The sequence below is a fragment of the Corvus cornix genome, chromosome 2 (genome assembly GCF_000738735.6).
Source record: "Corvus cornix cornix isolate S_Up_H32 chromosome 2, ASM73873v5, whole genome shotgun sequence".
Taxonomy (NCBI): Eukaryota; Metazoa; Chordata; class Aves; order Passeriformes; family Corvidae; genus Corvus; species Corvus cornix.
The window spans coordinates 14,471,557-14,494,160 of record NC_046333.1 but is presented as its reverse complement, the minus strand read 5'-3'; the positions used below and the strand labels follow the sequence as shown (position 1 = coordinate 14,494,160).

The window sequence follows — 22,604 nt, the reverse complement described above, 5'->3', positions numbered from 1 at the left end:
GTGCAAATCTCTCATTTTGATTATTTAAAAGAAAGCTACCTGCCGGAACAAGACAAGATCTTTCAAGCAGTGAAGAAACCCAGCGTGGTGACATATACAGTTTCAAGTTGGTCACAACAAATGTACCATCAGCTTGTACTTCCTCCTCTTCCTGAATGCCTCAAGTGTTTGCCTGCACCTCTTTCAATTAAAAAGAATACTCTCCCCTCCCCAAACTAAAAATTAGATTAAGACAACTTCACTGCACAAAACCATACTAGATACTGTAATAACAAAATGCTTTATTTTTGGGGAATACAAGGAAAAACGTGACATCCTCATTATCAAATTGCTTTAAAAAGGCATTCTTCCTTTGAAAAAGGTAACACTCGCAACAAAAGGTGACTGGTGAACAAGCCCTCTCATGTAGCAGCAGGAATTCTTTCTTATTTTACAGCCAAAGGCAGGTTCTGAATAATGTACAGCCACAGATTCCAACTTTGGTGATATTTTCTAGTAGGTGAGGGCACAGGCTCAGCACTGCTTGGCATGACAGCCCAGAGGGAGGCTGACGACACCGCCGACACAGGGCTTTCGCAGTTCTCACCCAGGTCGCTTTGCAACAAACCACAAGACTTCACCATTACCACAAGAAGACACTGAGAAAGCCACAAGGTTACTAAACTTCTCTCTTATCTCCAAAAACTTTTCATGCAAGCCCTATGTTCGTGAAATTCTCATACCATCAATCTGGTTACAGCTCAGTGTGTCACCACACATCCCCTCTGCTGTGAGCCAGGGCTGTGTGTGAGGGGGACACAGCAGATCTAAGGATACTGACACACAGTCCCTTCCTCAGCGTAACTGTTTCCTGTACAGTGGGGTCCAAGCTGGGATGTGTTTTAAAGACTGCAAATTTCTACCCATAAATTACTTCTGCCCTCTCTGAACCTTATGTTAGAATTCAAGTTATTAAAGAAGGGGGCTGGGAAGTTCCTAAAATTGTCAGGTTATAAAGCAGGCATTCATATTTCAATCAAGTGTGACAACTCTTTGTCACAAGTGGTATCCATCCATGCTAAGGGGTAAGAGACATTGGTCTTGTTTAAAGGGGGTTTGTGAAGCGGGTATGGTATACTCTAAAAGAACTACTGGTTTTCTTTATTCAGGTTAGACATAACAAATATGTCAGATACAGCAGTTAGTCTAGAAAAATACATTTAAAAAAATCTTCAGCAGACCATGCTCCCTGTAACAAAATCTTTCAAAACCAATTTTACAAATTATTCTACATTAATGTAAAAAGAAAATCTTAAATTTAGCTTGGTAAATTGTGGATTCGATCAAACATCCATCTATCAAAACATCACTTTCACTATTTGTAGATGTTAGAATTCATAATACATTTTTCTAATGTTTCCTGTACATATTAAATAACCTAAAAGGCTCTTCTTGTAGTGCATTAACAATTTAGCAAGCACACTCAGTATTTCTCCAGTACCATTTGCATTACAGTTATTTGCCCGCAAATGTAATTAACATCTAAAAGTGCACACAGATCTCTCTCCCTCCCCATAACCTGTTTCCCTGCTGAAACCCAGACATCCACTGGAAACATTATGCTACTGTAGCTAATCTACCCATGATTAGAAATGTGTGACTAAAGTGTTCTTACACTATACAGGAACTGAATTATATACAGGAATCAAAAGGACAGCCTGTATTTACATCAAGAATGAACTTCCACTACCTCAGCATTACACCAACAACTCAATACAGTGTTACAGTCGGTATTTACTTAGGACTTTAGCTTTAGATCAGTACAACACAAAACTTAGCTCAGGACATACCCTGAAAAAATGAACATGTTTATTAAATATTGCTTCTATTATGCCACAAGACATATCCATTGCTGGATATTCTTACAAGTTCAGTGTTTGAAATAGTGTAATAAGTGTGCTGCTCTGTGAAGCAGCAAAGAGCTTCCAGAGAGGTGCTGCGGAAAAAAAAGAAGGAAAGAAGTAAAAAAAAAAAAAAGAACCAACAACAGAAAAACAGGAGAAAAAGAGGAAAAACGGGCAGCAGATAGCAAGCGAAGAATTAGATTTGAATAATTAAACCAAACTGTTAGTGTAAGTCTAAGACAGTCACTGCATGCAGAAACCCCTTGGAAAAGTGTCATACAGATCTGAGTAGGCTGCAATAAACAAGCTTAACATGTAACTTCACTGAATTTTTCCATACCAAGAAAAATGGTAGGAATTTTCCCCATCAAATGGAAGAATTTTGAGATTAAATTCCAGATTATCCAGTTTGAGATTGTTAGTTTTACTCTCAAAGAAATCCAGTGTATGAACCTATATTACATTTTTCCAATGATACTTTAAAAAGGCAAACTATAAACTTTTTAATTCACTTTTTACATTGAACTTTTCAAAGAAATCTGAAGTGTTGTCTTTAATTTGCATTGAAGTGGTCAAACATTTCTCCTGTTTCTCTCCTCCCCCAAAAGTGCAAAAAACAAGTTGCTGCTTGGTCCACAAACATAAAACATCATATACAGAAAGAGGTTTTCCTTCTGGTGGAGTACTACTGCCAACCCATCACTTCCAGTTTCTTCTCCAAGAAAAATGTCAGCGTCCAAAGATGGAATTCAATTCCAGTAGAATTAACTCTACAATCTGATTCTGGTATACTGTGTGGACTGCTATGTTACCAGTCTCTTTCTCTGGTTTTAACAAGGTTGGACCAAAAACTATTGCTATACTTTGATAGGTCATTCGGTTCTTTTCTCCATTTTCTACAACTCTGAAAGAGAAAAAACATACACAAAAAGAGACTTACCGATGTTAGAGCAACAGGATGACAGAAAAAGACACAGTTCAAAGCAAATGGCTATTCAGAGTATTTATTTAATGAGTAGTCTTGCTATTAGGACATACAGCTGCTGTAATTCCTCTCTCTATGAAAAAAGTTTTGTTTTGAAATGTCATTCTTGATCCTCTCACAGTCCCTCAAAAGGACTTGGCAGTAAACATCACAACTATGAAACATACTGTCTCAAGTCTGGTGCTCTGCGACCTCATATCCAAACAGATGGATACATTGCTTTTATGAAGTCCAATACAGGGGAAAAAATGCAGTGAGAACAGTCACTTGGTACTTTTAATTGGATTCTTTATCCTTAAGGAAGGGTCAGCAACACAAAGCCTTTCCTTCTATCTGTTACTTACCTTTTCAGGTGTCTAAAGAGTACCTGCATCGTGTCCTGATTTGGTTTTGGTAGCTGTTTGATTAAATCTTTAACAGCAGAGACACGCTGCCTTGGTTCTTGCTCTGCAAAAGGGTGAGGTTGAGAAACAAAAATTCAGTATTTTTGTTTAAAACTTTAATATAAAATTTAAGAGGCTGGGAATGAAAGCCGCGGTTTGCAGTGCTAATCCGAGATAGGACACTGCCACCTCCCGGCCGGCCCCGGCATTACGGACAGGCAATTCCTGACAAGTCACCCCCCTTCATAACCAACACGTTCTTTTCATGTCCAAAAAAATTTTAAAAATTGTGCAGGACTTCTCCAAACACCATATGCAAGTTCTCCAGACTTACTAATTGCATTGACAAAGTCATTGAAGTGGTTGTAAGTGAACAGAGGCTCTGGCAATTCTCTGAAGAACATTTTTAGAGCTCCTGTGATGACATGTATATCTTCCCATTTACTGTCATTCAAGTCCAGCTTCTCATCTGAGAGACAAAAATAAATAATTAATGATAATAGCTCTTTTTTTTTTTAATTAACTCAACTACTCTTCTGTACTTATTGCTTTCAAAGTAGTAAAGACTTGCTCCACCCCATCCTGTATCCCATTCAGCAGCAGACAGAGATGGCCAAACTCTGCCTAATGCACTACATACAGTTCCCCTACTCCTAGGGCATTTTCCAGAAGGGAACAGAAGCTGCTGACATAATGCTAAATTTACGGTTAGATCCTGCCAATCAGGAAAGGAGAGGTCAGATTGTGGATGGGCTACTGTTCTCCTCCTGGTTTCACTGAACAAAACACTAAGAGATTGCCAAAAGAAAGAGTTTTATGTACAGAGTACAGTGAAGAGGAGCTATGCCCTCCCCCTACTAAAAGTCAGTAGCAAATCTCACTAAAAAACCAGTAGCTTACAATTTTAATGCTAGTGGAAGCTTAACATCTTGCTGTTTTTCCATGAGGTAGTGAGTTATTTTGTTTGAAATAATCCCCCCTCCTCAAATTCTATTACCACCTTCCTTTAGAATTCTGTTCTAGTAATGCCTCTGTAGTCCACACAAGACCAAACCTCCAGTACATCAGGTTTTTCAAGTGACGTACATTATACAATCAGTTCACAATTCTGAAGTAACTGTACTTCAAAGATGATAATCATTTCTCATGATACACTGCAGCTACAGATAAATCCTTTTCCTGAGCTTTCTATGAACTTCACCAATCTGAACATATATGCCATTGCAATACAGCTGGAGGAAGCTTACCATGATTGACTGCAAATCTCAGCTTCTGTATCACTGCAAGATTGCCACTAACTCTGTATAAGCCGTCAACATCCAACCCTGAAACAAAGGGATAAATCCATTTTAATATCTTACATATGTTTAGGTCTACTCAGCAAAATTAACAGCAAAGGGAACCCACCTTGTAAAAAAGAAAAAAACCCTAAAACTAGATTTTTTTGATAAGCAGGGCATATAAGACAGAGGAGGTTTAATTTGCTGATACAAGTCTGGCAGCATCGAGCTCAAAGTAATCTCTAAAACTTCCTATTCAAGCAGTAATGAGGCAACAGCTCCAAGTTTCCCCAATGAGATCAGATGTCTTGTTTAAGATGCTCTTGGTGGGTGGGCAGGGAATATATGGGAGTCCAACATGCAATAATCAAATATTTGGTGGATACAATGTTCAATTTTTAATGTATGGTTAAGAAAAACCCAATCAAGTCATGCAGAGAGAGCATCTCTAAGTTGTCAAGTGACCAGGTTTACATGGAGAAGGAATGATACACATGCACACTCAGAGCTACCCAACAGCCCACAGAACTAAAATGGGCAGCCCTTGCCTTACAGGATTGCACACTTGACCAGAAAAGAAGAAAACTGTGTCTCTGTGGTTGCTACTGCAGTTACTCAGCAGTGATTAGGAGATAAAGAATTTATCTGAAAAGCCACTTGGATGCAGCAGGTGAGTCAGTGCCACTGAGAGGGTGAGTGTTGCCAGAATACCTGCAAGTCCCTGTAGCTCCTCAAGGAGTTGTCTGATGCAACACAGCACTGTTACCAGCACCATCTGATATATCCCTTTCCCCATAATCCACTAGTCATTCCTTTACAGAAAGAACTGATTTGAAGTATATAGGCAGAAGGAAGAAGAGTTGGAGAGGTAGGAAAAAATAGCTGTTCATTTCTGTCAGCTTCCCCTCAGGTATTTAAAAAAGGAAAACTTCACTATCTTCACTGCAGTCCTGTCTTTAAAATAAAAAACAAATAAAGAAAAAAAAAAGGAACAAAGCAAAATAACCCCTTCCTCACAATCTTTAGATCACAAATGGAATAAAGCCTGCTGCCACAATCAAGGTGGCAGTTTGTCAAACTGGAGTAATGCAATGGAAGCAGTTTTTTTCCCCTCCCAGGCCGTAAGATAGAAGCATTGACAAAGAGGACTACAGGCTGCAACAAAAACCTAAATGAAGTTCCCATGGAAGATGCCTTAGAATTCACATGTATTCCCCTGTAACACTTACCCTCATTGTCAAGAGAATGTTCTCAGATTAACGGACTGGTAAGTATTTGAATGATGATTATGGAGATGCCATAATCCCCTCTCAGTCATCTTTTCCAAGAGATAGGGCAAAGACAATAGCAAGAAACAGGCAAGAACACCAGCAGAGACTACAGCCAAGTCAGGAGTCCCAACCAACATATTTTCAACAAAAATGTGAAGATGTGCTTTACAGCAGACAACCCAGAATGTCACATGCAGCTTTCAAACAAAGTGTCCTCAGTTACTAGGTAGGAAATACATATTTTCAATGAAAGCAAACAAAAACTGAGTCAATATGTGGACACTGATAATCTCCAAAATTGCATAAAATTTAGCAATTGGTGTAACTGGCTGAAGGGCATCAAACCAACAGACTGGTCTTCTGGCAGTCAGTGCATACACAGAGCAGGAACACAACTGTTTCCCAGAAGTTTGTTTCAAGGAAGTTTTAATAGAAGTGATTGTTAGCATGCTTAAACCTTCCAAAAATGAATGGTTGCATTTTGATAGTCTCACTTTTAATCTGCAAAAATAACTTGATGAGCTGAGCTCTTCTACTACTTCTGGTAATCCTTTTCCCTTAGAGCCTTGCTGCCAGGAGGCTGTCCTGCCTTCTCCTCAGCTTGGAATATACTGGAGCAGATCAGTTTCTCAGATATAAGATTTCCTCCCCTCTCCCCACTTTGAATCCCACCTATGTCCTCACTCTTGAAAACCCAATGATAACTCCAGATATGACTTTCAGATTATTTTCCTCAAATAAACCAACAGCATTTTAAGATTAAAATATTCAACATTAGGAGTGTGAGCAAAAGAGATTTGTAAACAAAAAACTTCAACCATACCATGTTCCTCAACATGCTCAATGCACAGCTTCACGAACTTTGGCACCGTGCTGTTTTCTCTTTGACACAAGCTGGTGAGATTTGAACCAAAAACTTGATCTGGAACCAAGTAAAGAGACTGATTTACAGTGGAACAGGACTCAAGTGACAGAACTAGTTCAGGTTAAAACAAACCTCTAAAAAGGGCAAAGTCTACTGGATACAATTGTCGCAGTATTGGAGAGGAAATAGGAAAGTTTTGAAAAGAGTTCTCAGCAGCTCCCAGCAAGAAAAAGCTCCCAGTAAGAAAGAGGGTCAGCAGCTACACAAACATGAGCCTCCAAGGAAGGAAGTTTTGCTACTGAAATAATTTTAATCCATCAGGTGATACTTTTAAGAGTAATTTGGTCAATACTGCAATAAGAAATTTAATGGATTCAAATGTGTCCTGTTACACTCCATTCCTGTCCCAAGTTCAACATGCATTTATTGCAATCTTTGTTAAAAATTCGAACAGAGATGACGAACTTTAACCAGAGTGAAAGCTTTTGGCACTGCTTGGGAAAAAAATGTGCAAAATGTCATCTTCCACGGCACCTACTGTTTAACACAGCACTATGTATTCATTTACTTTAATGTAGAGTCCTCTGACATTTTTAAGTTCTGACACAAACTTGTAAATGACAGACCTTTACCTCAGAGCTCTGAATGGATGCAAGTCTGACCATGTCTAGGCAACCTGGCTGCAAGGCTGGAATCTAAATACAGATATTTATGGGCAAAGGTAAATCTGAGTCTTACTTTTAGAACTACACAATCCAGGAGGAGTATTTTCTATCATAAAGTGGAGCAAAAATGAAAATCAGCTTGCATAGAGATGAGAAGCCTGCAACATCTCAGTGAATTTGAGCAACATGTTAATTCCTCTTGCTCAGATATTGTATCACCAAAGTCTTTGACAGATCCATTTCTGTGGCCTTCATCAGAGATGCCCAAATAATAGATGGCCTCTTCTGTTCACATGCATGAGGGTGACATGGGGTCTTGAGACAGAGAAGCAAAGACTGCACTCTTAAAGAGAAGGGGTGTTTGTTAGTTTGTTTACTCTGTTAACATAGGTACAAAAGTGGCCATCTTCCCAGAATCTAGTGTGTCTTACTTCAGAGCTTCTGCAAAAGAGAGACTGCTCTTCCATTTGCATCATGCACAGCATCTAGCCCATTTTTCGTGTTCCGTCATTTCAGTAGATTAACAACTCTTGCATCTTGACTAGTCCTTTGGGAACCCCAGACAGCACACCAAACCAATTTTACAGTATGAAAATGGGCATTTTATGGCATTATTAGCTGGATACGATGAGGCCAGTGGTCCACACCACCTCAGTGCTGTGGCAGCTACTCACGCAGCGAGCTTTATAAGCAGAATCAGTAGCAAAGGAGCAAAGTAGCAAAAAGCCCACGCAGCAGAAAGCCAGGCTAGCATGCAGCTGTGGCAGGTAAAGCAGTGCAGATTAGGTAGCAGAAGAAAATAGTAGCACATAACAAAGTAATTTGCTACAATTGCCTTTGACTTTAATAATTTCAAGATACACAGGAGTACTATTTTCTCATCTTAAAAGTAACTTCTGTACTTTTGATTTTCCATGTAAGAAAACTTTAGCACAGCTCCTTCTCCACTTAGTGCATGCTGTTTCAAGTGGATTTTTTCTCCTAGAACTTTTCACTATTTTATCTGCTCATACTGGATTTGCCAAGCTTTCCATTTACTAAGCTTGTTCTGTAGCAGCCACAAAAGTACACTGGGCTTTTAAGTGAAGACTTCTGTATTCTTCATTCATACAATAAACGTAAAACTATACAGTGCACATCCAACTTTTAAAACTTACACCATGCTTTTAAATAAAAACCAAACTCTTCATTCCTTAACGCCTTTATTAAAAATCCAATCATTAGCACGCACATGTACAAATTAAACTTGGCTTAGTGTTCACTGTTGCCAATGTCAGAAGTTAGTCACTGAGCCATGACATGAATACTAAGCCGTAAAGCAGAGCAAACCATCAAAGTCTGGGAATAATGCCTCCTTATCCCAAACAAAATTTCCATCATTTACAAGTAAATTATATTTGCAGATACACAAATATATCAAACGCCACATGCAACAGAAGCACACCTGTTAAAGTATGTAGTGAGGCAAATCACAGTAGGATTTGGTCTGGTATTTGCCTACCCATATGCTATTTTGACCCTAGTAGAGCACCACCTACAAGTCCTGCTAAAGCATACAAATAAATAAATAAATGAAGTTTTACAATGAGTACCAAGTCAATAGTTTACACAAACACATTAACTTAAACCTGTGCAAATACTGTTCTCTCAAATTTCTACAAGTGTGACAAAAGGAAATCTTTCATAACTTTGATTCAAGAGTATCTGCAACACCCTTTGTGAAACAATTAAAACAATGTGTACATTCAAAAAAGGTTATGGGAAAAAGAGGTTTAAGTTAACACTCCTGTAACCTCATCCTGGTTTTCCTAAATATTTCATTTCTTATGATATGGCACATGATTGTCTGGTTCCACATGGACTAAAACACCCTTGTGAAATGGGTGAGCCCACGCACTCAGCCTTTTACCCAAAGGGCTGTTCTTTCCCTTGCTTGCACAAATGAGGGTCAGATATCTGGATTTCCAGCTCAGAAAGGTAGAATGCAGTGCTTCTTAGCTAGAGAGTCCAAGTCCAAATGGGCTCCTGGGCCCTCAGTTTTCACTGCAGTTTGGTCAGCAACGAACTGAAGGAGAGGGCATCCTCCAAGCAGTTTAACGGCTAGTAACAGCACTCAGAAGTACAGCAATCAATCACCAGTTCCACTATACATCCAAGACTTTTGTTAAACCAACTATACACACATATTTTACTCTGAAACTAGACCATTTAAACCCCATTTTACATATGAACTAGTAAGTTCAGCTTTTCAAATTATGTCCTTTGTTAAAAAGGTTCATTTACCCTTAATGTAGCCTTTTTCACGGACAGCTTGTAATGTAGGGCGCCGTGTAAGAAACTTCTTGAGCTTCGTTTTTGTCTTTTTCTGATCTGTGGAATCTATATTGCTGGGCGCTTTCACTGCTGAAAAGAGAAACACATTTATCATTACTACCCACAGGACCAACACTGCATTTATCAGCCAAGGAACCAACATTAAAAGAAAAAAACAATTACGCTCCAAAACACACACAAAAAATCTATTCAAATTTGCAATGCATCCCTAATTTTTTCCTTAACTTTCTGGAACTCCTTGTAAATAGCATCCATTTTTCAAACTCCCAAGAGACAACCCTGTCACTAAAAACTAGCAAAATCAACTAAACAGTAGCTTATGTATGGGATTGCTGTGGAAATCTAAAAACCCAGCTATGTTTCAAAACCAGTTCTGCCTCTCATTAGGTTAACTATTTTCAAAGAAATAAATACTTTCTTGAAAATTACATATAGGGCCTGGAAGGAAAAGACAGAAAACTGTCTGCCTGATTAATACATTTCTGTGCACAGGAAGTTAATTTCTGCATCTAAAAGACATTTAGCTCCAAAATTCTGAAGGTGTAATTAAAAATGTTTTGTTTCTCTAAACAGCCAGTACATTAGCAGCAACTTAGCGAAATTGCAGCTCAAGTTGAAAGTGCAAATATTTACAGACGCTGTGCCACAGATAAAAAAAAACCCAATCAGTAAAATGACAAAAGATTCTTATTTAAAACTATTTATAAAAGTCAGATACTATTTCTGTGCATTTGACAACACCTTGAAAATAATTCATTTCACCACTTATTTTCCCCTGTTTTAAATACGTCATACAGCAGGAGCGAAAGACATTTCACACTTCTTTTCTTCTTCTTCCTTTTTTAAAGTATGATTAATAAAACATGGAAGAAAAATTACCAAGTGGCATCAATATGTAGAATGAACTATATTAAGCCTGTTTCCAAACTTCACTAGTTTCATTTTTAGCTGTCCTTTTGAATTCTTCCCTATTTACACATAATACTGAAGATGCAGAAAATGAAAACTGGCATTGCTAGAATCATTTAATGGAAAATTTTCAACTCACAACGAAGTTTCTTAGAGTCTTTATTTTCTTTCTCTTTCTCTTTGTCTTGTTTTTCCACTCCAGGGGAATCTGGTACCTCATCGTCTAATGCTTCATCAGACTCTACTACCTGTTGAATTCAAGAAGATATGCAGTGCTCAGTTTGCCAGTTCAGAGAATACAGCATTAACACACACATTTCCTGCAGACAGTTCTACAAGACACAATTTTCCCCCCCTAAAATGACAATCAGTTGGTTCTTTCCTGAACTCTAGATATTAAACATCTTCAGAGACAACACCATTCTCACTGGCAGAGTGCGTAACTTTGAGAAAGACTATTTCACAATTAGACTCAAAAAAGAAAATGTTGCTGGGTATTGAACAAAGTACAACCAGCCTTTCATGATAACACTTCATTATATCAATCAATAAACAACACAAATGACTTTTGGCTGGGCTTATTTTACAAATCCAATAGATAAACATCAACTATTTAATGGTCTGCCACAGAAATACCTGACTGATACAGTAAAAAAAAAAAATTCTAGATCATTTACCCAATTTGTTATCTCTATAAATAAAATTTTAATAGAAAATAGAACTATCATTTGGAACATCTCACTACTGTATATTTATACACCGAACTCACTCTGAAACAGTAAGTGTACCAGTGCCTAAAATTCTCGCCCTGTGTTCCTGCTATCTCAGCATACTCTCATTAACTATTGTCAAGTAAAAACATGGATCATGTTGAAGTGTGGAGGCAGATACCAGAGTCTGCTGATCCTACCTGCAGTCTCGTACCCATGCTACGTGCATGACTGCAGACATACCAGGAAATGGGAAAAGAAACTTCCTCAGTTTCAGTACAACACATTCCCTTCCCAAACTGTGTTTGTCTTACTTCCCTTCAACTGAAGGGCTACACAGTTGCCAAAATCTGACCGCAGAGTGCCTGCTGCTACAAGGAAGGAAACTTTAAAAATGAGACATGGTTGTGCACTCCAGAGCACTGAGTGAGCAACAGCGTGACTTCAGGGACTAAGCTGCGCTTTAACCTGCAGAGCAGTGTTAGCTTTAAAACCTTCATTCCTATTCATTTTCAAAAGCTTTGGATAGCCTTTTTACACACCAAAGATCAATATATCAACTGCCCAATTAATGTCCCCATTAAGGATCCTCTGCCACTCTTCAAGAGGCCTCAAAGCTTTTTAGGATTGGCACATTTTAAAACTATTCACCGCTTTATAAAAAAATCACCTGCAGTATAGTTTATACTATGCAAAAAGTCTAAAGTAATAGCTTGGAAATTTCTGTATTTGAAAGAGAACAGCCACATACTTTGCAGGTAGCTGTTCCTCTTGTACAGGATATTGCCACAACAGCAGCCTGAAGGAGCAAAGAGAACAGAATCTCATCTGCCCTTTCTTTTGAGGAAGATCTTGTCATGCTAGAACTAGTGCCTCGGCCATGGGAAAGAGATTCACAGCTACTATTACCACAAACTTTCCAAAATTTAAAGTTGACTTTAGATCTGATGGCTTTTTGTACCCAACTTTTCAGTGCTTCAAATTATCAAGTAGTCTAATGCACTTTTTTGACTCATGCCTTGTAATCTTGGGTCTCTTGGCTACCAGCTCCCAGCAGTATACATCCAGAATGCTGACAAACTCCTTATTCCACCATTCACTTCCTCAACCTAACATGTAATACATCGCTCGCATCTCAGCGTATCTCAGCCTTTCCATCTTCGCTCATTTTTCAGAAGGGAAGAAGTGCCCTCAGTCGTGTTATACAGGGCAGACAGGAGAAGGGTGTCACTGAGTGACTGGGTGACACTGCCTTGCCTGGTTATTAAGGGCCATGACATTTCCACATGAGGAGAGAGCAGAAGATTAGAAACCTAAACCATGAGCACTCAGAAAGAAATGGAACCATTCACATTAGCCTGCTGTGTTTTGGTGGAAAACACCCATATGTGAAAAACACTAGGAGAGCTAGGAGAAATGAAGGCCACTGACTGGCACTGAAAGCAAGAAAAATGGAGCTTATGGACAGCAGCCAAGCCTGGAACTATGAAGAAGTAAACTTGATATGGGAGCAACATTTTCTCCAAGATCTCCTCTAACTTCTGAGTTAAAAAATGATTAATCTTGCTTGGCAAAATCAAAAGCAAATGCTCAAGCACTTCTCTGATAATTAAATACATGGCATTATGTTGTCAGATAAAAAGAGGTAATACAGTATTTTGGCAGGGCTTTTAATTTGCACTTCAGTGCAGCCATAGTAAGTGAAGAGCAGTATCAAATGCTAATAAATATATGCCATGAAGTCATCCCCTGGCCATCCTCCCCCTTTCATTCCTTCTCTGTCAGAACCTTCCAGGTCACTAAGACAGAACAACTATTCGGCCACAGAAGTAAATTCATTTCTGAAATGGGACGTCAGACCACGCCTCCGGCATCTTAATCCAGTGGACCATCTTCCTTTGCCACTATTATATTTCACTCACCACCGCCTGGAACTGCCATATCCTCAAACTCCTGCCTGCTCTCAAGAAAATCAGTAAATGAAGATGCACATGAAGCATTAGAAGTTGTTATATCAATTAGTTTACTAATAATATTACCATGAAAGTAGAACCTTCATGATTTAAATACATACCTGATTATTGATGGTGTAGTTAAGAACTTTATACCATTCATTAATAAAGCTGTCATTATCTGATTGAATTAACAGCTCAGTTCCTTGGCGGGTTTTTAGCTTTGAAGAAATAAAACCAGATATCATCAGAACTGATAAACACACTACAGTTCAAAAGCAAAATTACCTAAATCAAATTAAACTTCTCGCTGCCAGAACTGTTAGCTGATACACAGCCACTCAAGAACATTTACCAGTGAAAATAGCCATTAACAGTCTGCCTAAAATTGAAAAGCATATCCCATGCAGACATATTAAAAATGGACATTTCTTTCAAGTACTAAGATAACATCTACATTTAAGCAGGTAGAAGTGGATAAAACCTAGTTTTATGAGTTCTTGATTTTAAGTTTAGAGAAAATTTCTTACATCAGTAATTGAAGTGCATATAATTCTGCATTTAAATAAAATAATTTACCTCAATAACATTCTTTTTGCTGGATTTGTCCTTCGAGGCCCAGTCAATCAATGCCCCTTTGAGATCCACTGTAAATTCTGGCTTAGACTGATTGACACCAAACTTCTGGAAAAAAATAGGAACAATGATGATAAAATTAAACCCAAAGAAATTCCTTACAGTCTTGCAATCTTTTAAATATAACAGGTATTATTTACAGTCTATACAACTTAAAACCAGATACAGTACTTCACCACAAATCAACAGGCATGACACCAGGAAAACAAAAAACCTTCCACAGAATAATCTTTAAGCATGTCTATTACAAGCTGCTCAGCTTAAAGCCCTCAGACTTCCATAAATTTATATGCCAATCAGATTCCACCTGAGCTTTTTTCCTATCACAAATGGTAGAAGTCCATACAATATTTGATTGTAGCTTGATTTTAGTCAAGAGAGTCCCAAGCTTTAAACAAAACCAGCTAATAAGTCACTGTACAAAAAAAAGACCAATTCTGCCACTTAACCAGTGGTTGTACGTACAACCAAAAATCAAACCAGAAACAGCAGGTTTCCTAGAGAGTAATCACATCCCTCCACACTGAAAGAGCAACCTCAGTTTGTACATTTATCTATATATTTTTATCTATTTATAGGTTTTATAAACATTCACCCCCCCAACACTTTTATACTTTTCTGTAGTGCTTCTACTGCAATACTGGAGCATGTCCTACCAAGTAAACAGAACTCACTGTCTGTCTACTAAACAAATAGCAAATAAACAAAACATGAATGAAAAAAAAACCCTAATCATTTAACCCACAAGTAACCCTTCAAACAATTTGGAAGAAAACATCACAGAGTTATTTTTACCTCCCACTTTCACATTTATACTAGGTATCAGAATTTTTTAAAATAAAGTACTTTTACTATCATTTCAATATACGCCACATAGCTCTGAAATGTAATTCCTCAAGGAAACCAATTCAGTGGCCCACACAAACAAAAAGCTCCAATTGTGAGTGACATGAGTAAAATATGGAACAGGGAAAGCTCTAAGTCACTCAGTTATAGCACAGAAATTTCATGCTGTAGTTCCAGGGAAAGCTTGCAGCATCTGCTCCCTCAGAAAGGCTCTTCTCTTATTTCTTTATGAAGTCTTTGATCTGCGAATGCTGTTTCTGTGACAGCTCTGAGGGACCTAAGCCCCTAAGCCTGTACAAGAACAGCCATATCCAAGGGGAGAAAAAATGGTACAGAAAACAGGACTAATCTGCTGCTTCTGATTAAACTCCCATCATGGATGTTAATTAATGCTAATTGTGTTTCAGAAAAGTTGTTTACCACTGGAAAATCACAATGCCTAGAGTCCTAAGGGCAATGAAGTGTTGAATGGAAAGTAGCATCTTAACTTCTTTATTTTACCCATGAAATATCAGAATAGGGCTGTATTTCTAATTTACCCTATGCCAATTAGTACTTGGGAAAAAAATCCCTACCACCTTCCACTTTCTAACTTAATTCTCAGATACCTCATCCAAGAACATTTCTTATTAATTATAGTAGAGCTTTTGAGGGAGGCCCAGCTCAGCAGCAAAGTCCACAGGAACAATCTCTGGGCCATTTTGGCTCTTGCAGCAGCTGCCTGTTCAAGAGAAAGTCACGTAACTGCTGCACACACATCCAAAGTGTCCCAGACACGCACTTCCTGGCAGTCTCGATCAATCTTGCTGCGTATTGGAAAAAAAATTAAATCAATTTATAGAGCTTGGCACTGGAGAGAACAGGAAACTAGTGCCAAAGTCCTCTACAGGACTGGGGGCAGAGGGGTGATTAGTTAAAACCATGGCCCAGATGATGCTGAGAATCACAGGAGAGGACTTGCTACAGGTGATAATAATACACAACAAGAAAAAAATGTGAACTGTCAGTGCTGTTCTGACCAAAAGAAAAGCCCTCCAATACACTAGCTTGCTGAATCCATACCTGACAAATTACAGCACTACCTCCTACACCTTTACACTCTACCCATGTTTTTGACCTGACTCCCTTCAGCATTTCAGAGAACAGAAGCAAGCAAAGATTAAAGCTAAATAAGGCAAAAAAAAGAAGTCTTTCACCACTCATTCACTCAAATGGTGGCCAAACTGCTGTGTGAGATCCAAGGATGGGGAAACCCAGGCAAATAATTCAGCTACCCTGCAAAGCTCTTCTTATACACCAAAACATTACATACTCATCATAATCTTTTAAGTTTACCATGCAGGCTCTCCTTTGAGCTTTCCTGTCAAGGTTCTTTTCTGCTCCTGGGTCTACGAAAATGAGATGCCAGCAGTCATTCCCCTCCTTAAAGCTTTCAGGAGCAAGTGCTGCACAGGGCTGGTGAGATGCCCAGCACACAAAGGTTAGCTGAAGGCAATCGAACCCTTCTGAAGCCAGCAGGTTCTGCTGACAGAGGTAAAAAGCAAGCCTTTCCTTTTGCATCTGCTGCCACACAGACACTAAGTCTGCTTCCTCAAAACAGGGTGTGCTACCTAGTCAGCACCAGTCAGGAGAAATCCAGCTCTTACTGAGCAGACCCTTTACTCTTCCTGGATTTCTCTTTTGAGCTGTCTGCGAATTTTGGAAAGGGCAGCAATGTAAGACAGAAAGAGGGAGTGGTCTATACACATTGCTGTCAGCTGTCCTAGATATGAAGCTGTCCTACAGTCACTTCTGACAGCTTTTTTTAGACAAAAAAACATAGTCATGGGATGTGCTTATGGTGGTTGTATGGGAAAGGTAACTTTTTGGAAAGAATAGGGTGTTTGCTTTGCTTTAGATAGAATAGATGCTGTGCAGCTTAAAACAGCCTTAAAGATGTGTACTGATGTCAATAAATAGAAGGCCTTTTCAATCTTTTCAGGATTTTCTCCAAGTCCTGGAAGCCTGCACAGGGACAAATCACACAGTCTGTACTATGACACATTCTAGCATTCTTTGGAAACAGAACTGGAAGTTATTTATGGGAAGACTTTGGATATATGAATGACACCTGGCATTCTTGTAATTCTGTTTTTAATTAGAGCTGGGTAGGATGTTTTAATTCCAAGTCCTCCTCATCCATGGACGGACTGTGGAAAGAAAGCTGTGGAAACAGATGCACCTTTTCGGCTGGCAGGGGAGCTTCAAAACTTACAGCTTAAACAAAAAAAAAAAAAGTGGAAAAAAAAGAAGAAAAATATATTCTTTATTGTCACAGCAAAACGATGGATTTTTTTAAACCAGACTGATAGGAGCATTTGCATGCCAAAAAGCTTTCACTGTGAGCATCGGAGCTCCTGTATAATCAGCAGTGCAGTACTGATGAACTGTAGTCATGTACACATTACATCCTTGGCTAAAATCACAGTGGTAAAACACAAAAAAGAGTTTGCTCAGATGTATCTTGAAGAGCATCTATTTCCTTGATGTTTGGGAAGTTTACAGGCTTGGTTTGCCACCACTGTACTTGTCAGTGAGGACGTGCTTATCACAGAAAGCTGACAGATGAATCCTTCTAAGCAGTTACCATTTACTGTGCTTTATGCTTTATTTTCTGTCACTAGAATTTGACAATAGCTAATACAGCTCATTCACACCAAAAACTGAGTGAAAAAACCTTTAAAAAAATCCAGATTTCCTTACAAAAAGTAGCCTTTCACAAGGTTATCAAACTGTTCACAAATGATCTGTTCCAGGCTTCCACATACAGAGCAATTAATTTGACAAACAAGAAAAAGACAGCTGCATCATTTTTAACACAAGGTAATTTATGCATTTTTGATAGGCAGCTCTTCTGTGCTTGGCATTTTCAAAACATAACTACAGATGCTTAAATTACATACAAAGAGTCCTACAAATTTACATCAGCTTTCTGTATGTGGAATATAGCTAGAACATCCTTGTGCTCTTTTCCTTTCACCTCTTCATGCATAACATTTACATTTTTGGGTATTCCAATTACAGCTAGAATTATCAAACAACATGTACACCATTGTACCACCAAAGGTATCATAGGCATCATACAAAGATTCTAAATTAGTTGTGTTAGAAAGAATCAGACAAAATATCTGTTAAAAAACTCAGCATATCATGCTGCTTATTAGTCAAGGCACTAGTGGTTCAAATAGTAGGCAAATTTGGGATTATAATTCTGGCACCAATGAAAAAGATACACTTTCTACTTTATTCCAGTGGAACAATTACAGGATTATTGCAATAAACTTGTGTTAATTTGCACCTTGGATGACTTTCAAAAACAACAAACAAGATATATGAGGTGTTATATGAAGTGTCAAAACAATCTTGGAAAAATTCAAGTTTACTTTCAGGATTAGTGGCAAATAGCCTTACAGTGACAAGAGGCATGCAACAAGAACACATACAGTGATAGCTGAAACTTGGGCAGAGTTTACATAGGTGACAGCAGGTCGACGACTGAGAGCATTTTTCCAAGAAGAAAGCAGCGAGAGCAAGAGCTCAGGAATTGAGCCCCCTTGGCAAAATGACTTGATGAGAAAAAGGAAGAAAAGTGATGAAGTCACAAAACAATGCACAAAAAAAGAAGATATGGTTATATCAATCACTAGACAAATGCTAAATATTCTTCTCATCAGATGAAGAAGAAATGTAATTCTTATCATATGTCAAACTGTTAGACTGATTTCACCTTATTAAAATATGGACACAGAACAAAGTTTGAGAGGTGAAGTGAAATTTTGAATACCTAAAAACATAAAAAATTCCTGCAGAGACCAAGAAGGGTGTGTGCTGAATACTTAATTACTTATCTAGAAAGTCAGCTGTGATTATGCAGGTGTAAAATACTAAGTCCTTGAAAGAGATTCTTGCTTAATAATTGCTTAATTCTTGCTTAATTCTTGCTTCATTTTATTCTGTTTATACTGTTGTTATTTATTTTGCTGACCCTACTCTAGTGCTTGACAGTACACACAACTGAGTGTCTCACAGAAATATTGTGACAATGGGACTTCTGCTCCACTTAAATTATCAAAAGAATTTACATATTTTTATTTTAAAATTTATTTATTAGATTTCTAATTATTTTTAATTATTCTATCTGGATGGCATAACACAACTTACACTAGTGCCCATAAATAATGCAACTCTGCTTACTGCTTATCTTTTATGGATAAATAATTTGGGCACACATCATTTGTAACATTATCATATATTCATGAACAGTTTAGCATTGTGTGTTTTAATGATATCAACACAGGTGAAAAAGACAGTTCTTTTGATTTACAGCCACACTTGAATTAAGAGTATTAGTAGCTGTAATTGAGATTTTGGAACTTGACTTGTTGCCCAGGTAAAAGTTTTACTTTCCAAACATGCATATTAATATCTGTAAAACTAAAATACTTCTTGGATCCTTGGCTGTAGAAGTCAACCATAGAAGTCACCAAAATCCACTTCCTGCCATACAGTGCAATTTACCTTCTCTAATGCCTTTTTGTTTTTATTGTTTTTCCTTCCTTTCTTTTCCCTCTGCTTGACCACCTTGCCCAACTTTACCTTTTTCATTCTCTTTACTCTAAACTATCCATCCTCACCTATTTTTTTCCAATCAACTCTTTTACAGAAGGGGGAAAAAATTATATTTACAGGTCTGAAAAAACTCAATACTATAGAAGAGAGTTGTCAATTTCAACTCACTACCCATAATGAAGCGCAGCAGGAGAAAGTGAGCAATGGAGAAAGATCAGTAAAGCACAGCAAGATAGCACAGATCTGTAAGAGGCAATTTTGCTGGAATTTGCATGATAATACATGGAAATAACGAACACTGACTCTGGCCTGTCTTTAGTTATTACAGGAGATCCACACAGTTTAATGTCAGACCTCCAAAAGAGGCTAAGTAAGCCACAGATAAAGAGCTATTTTGATACCTATTAATGTAGGAATGCAGCCAGATAAATATAGCAAATTTAATTATAGTGCTATTACACTAGAGGTGATAAAAAAATTGAATAATCATCATCTTCAGTGTGATGTTTCTCTTTTGGTCTTCATCAGACAACAAAATAAGTACAAGTACTTGTCATGCACTATGAAGATCCAGAACAAAATAAGGAATCCAGCAAGGCAAAGACTAAATCATAAGACAACAACACTGCCTTGCTCAAATAGGCAAATGCAAGAAGCCAAGTGTCAGATTATTTTCTTTATTACATGTATCACATTCAAAATTACCTGGAGTTTATGAAAAAATATCCAAGAATGGTAAAACAAACAAACTGTTTAGACAAACACATTAGCAAGGAACATAAAATATTTGGCCTGGAGAAAAAACTTCAAGCCTATGGGGCACCTGAATGTTATTAGTTTCTTGCTTGTCAAACATACATACGTACAACTGGTTTTCTTCTTATGCTACACCGTAATTGTTACATTAAACTATTTTCTTGCCAACTTATACACAGTTTTTTCTAAATTAGGTATATACAGATAGGTTTTTGGGCCCTGCAAATAAGAGGGTTTTAGTTTATTGTGCTTTACATGACTAACACTTCCGTGAGGGTGGGGGTTGTTCCTGGGCTTACCCAGCCAGTTCCACTTCCTTGGGTTTTAGTGAACAGCAGTGATGACCCTTGTAACACTGCCCATGATGACATCCAATTCTTTCTGTAAATAATCGTAAACAAACATAAAATAAATAATTCTGAAAACAGATATTTAAACCATTGATCATTGTTGCTCAGCTGACCTGTATGTTAATATACTTAAGCACATATACAGTCATTAGTGGCATCAGTAAGTCTTAATTGCTATCATATTTGTAGAAGGGAACATATGTTAACAATCCCAGCCTGACCATCAAAGTCTAAATCAAACAAAGCTAATTAGTAGTAGAAGCAGTTCACCAAGAGAAGCACCATGCAATTATAATTTCAAAGGGGCTAATCTGGAACACTCAGCCCACTGTGTACTTAACAGATCATGCCAAAGTACTGCATAATTCTGAAATTCATTGACCTGAGATGCAAGTGTCCCATGTTTATGTAATAAGCTCATTTACATTGGCAATAAAGTATTTTCTACACATCTAAAAAATTAAGAGACAGGATGAGTTGTTTCAGTTGTCTGACTATTTGATTTTATGCCAGCGGACCTGTCCTCCTGAGGTTATAAAGAAAATAAAATCTTGACAAGCTCTGAATTCCCATTGCCCAACATGAATTATTACTTAACAGCTCTCACAAAGTGACAGGACAGCCACGTTGCATCTTTCTGTTCAGCAGTGCAACAATCCAGATCAACGATTCCAACAGATGCAACGTAAATGATGACAGCACATTGTACCAGCAGCAGCTTACACAAGCCACTGTCCACCCAGTTCTACCAAACTCTTAGAAGCAGCTCTGAGGAACCAAACTGGAGGTCTGATGTGCTGCCCAGCTGCACTGGACTAGGTCAGGGTGGCTCTACAGTAACAGCTGGGTGCTGGCTATTTAATCCTCGGTGTTGGGGTCCCTCCCCTGCCATGTGGTCCTGGGAGAGGGGCCCTGAGGGGGAGACACGGGGTTTCCCTGCCCCTGGTCACCTTTGTTCCCCATTGGTTGGTTTGGGTTCCCTGATAACGCCAAGGACCCTGGGGTCCCGTGACCGCAGAGTTCCTGAGCAGAGCCCCGGCCATGCGGCTGGAGAAATAAACATCTCTGAAACATCTACCACGAATCTGTCCATATATACTTCGTTTCCACGGGACTCCTGGTTTGAAATATACTTGTTGGAGTAATCCCCGCTGCGACACTCAGGACAAGCATGCTTCATGTATCACAAGTCTGGGAGACACTGAACTAGATATAACACACTATTAGATCTAAAAGATTAAATAAACTGAAAAACAAATTTTAAAAAGGGAATAAATGAAAAAAGGAAAAAAGACCCAAGAATCAAATCTAAATTAACTCTGAGGATGTGCCACACCTCTTCAGCATTTGCCATTGATTCTTTGCAAAACACCAGAAATGCATTTAGACAGCACCACCTGATTACACCTTATGATTTACAGTGCAAATTGCTGCCTGGGATGCGGAGAAAAGTTAGAAATGAGGTCATCACTCGTCCCCTACAGGAGACTGATGTTGGGCAATACACTGCTCCAAAGCCTTCACAAGCACAATGAAGGAAGAATTAGGAAGCACATGGATGTACACTCACTCCTTGGAAGTTAAAGGACAGCAAGTGAAAGTCTGAAGCTCCTCTTACACCGATTTTATCCAAGGAACAAGACACACTATAACCTATATAGATTTGTTCTTCAATCAATTAATTAATCCCATTTCAAAAAGCTGTCTCTCATCAATACACCTTCATGAAATCGCTGCCCTTTGTGAATCCCTGATACATGAGCCTCTGGCTCTCTGCAGCCCATTATCTTTAGCTCACTGGGACAAACACATGGGCTACGGTTAAGCTGTGTCATATAGGAAAACCTCTAAGGCAAATTCAGACAAAAAGTAAGAAGTTGCAAACCCCTGTCCTAATAAAAAAGACCTTTTATAAACCCTAAGCACATGCACTTTTCAAGTCCAAGACTTACCGAACTTTCTTCCCATTTTCTGTAATTTTTGTCACATTTAATAACCCATACTTTTCTTGACCCTGTAAGATAAGAGTAAGACATAAGAAATATAAAAGAAAATCTGCTTCTATTAATATCACATCACAGAATTCAATCCCCCAAATAATCCATTTCTGGCAAAGAGCCATCTTTGCTCATGTTATAACTTCAAGAAACTGTCTTTAAGCATATTTAAAT

The 22,604-nt window shown here is 38.3% G+C and overlaps 1 protein-coding gene across 10 annotated transcripts in view; it reads right to left on the bottom strand.

Moving 5' to 3' along the window:
• Positions 1-261: 261 nt before the first annotated feature.
• ARHGAP12 (Rho GTPase activating protein 12) overlaps positions 262-22,604 on the bottom strand; it is a 76,275-nt gene continuing 53,932 nt past the window's right edge. For 5 of the 10 annotated variants that reach the window (XM_039548422.1, XM_039548423.1, XM_019283189.3 and 2 more), the window contains 12 exons: positions 22,386-22,447; positions 20,383-20,464; positions 18,202-18,324; positions 13,817-13,921; positions 13,360-13,458; positions 10,715-10,823; positions 9,616-9,735; positions 6,626-6,724; positions 4,499-4,576; positions 3,586-3,720; positions 3,213-3,315; positions 262-2,787 (listed from right to left, as the gene is read on the bottom strand). In XM_039548422.1, the coding sequence (XP_039404356.1) occupies positions 2,613-2,787; positions 3,213-3,315; positions 3,586-3,720; positions 4,499-4,576; positions 6,626-6,724; positions 9,616-9,735; positions 10,715-10,823; positions 13,360-13,458; positions 13,817-13,921; positions 18,202-18,324; positions 20,383-20,464; positions 22,386-22,447 (1,290 nt within the window). In that variant the 3' untranslated portion in view covers positions 262-2,612. The remainder of the gene's footprint in view (positions 2,788-3,212; positions 3,316-3,585; positions 3,721-4,498; positions 4,577-6,625; positions 6,725-9,615; positions 9,736-10,714; positions 10,824-13,359; positions 13,459-13,816; positions 13,922-18,201; positions 18,325-20,382; positions 20,465-22,385; positions 22,448-22,604) is intronic. The other 5 variants (XM_010394930.4, XM_010394933.4, XM_010394927.4 and 2 more) reach the window with 3 other exon arrangements.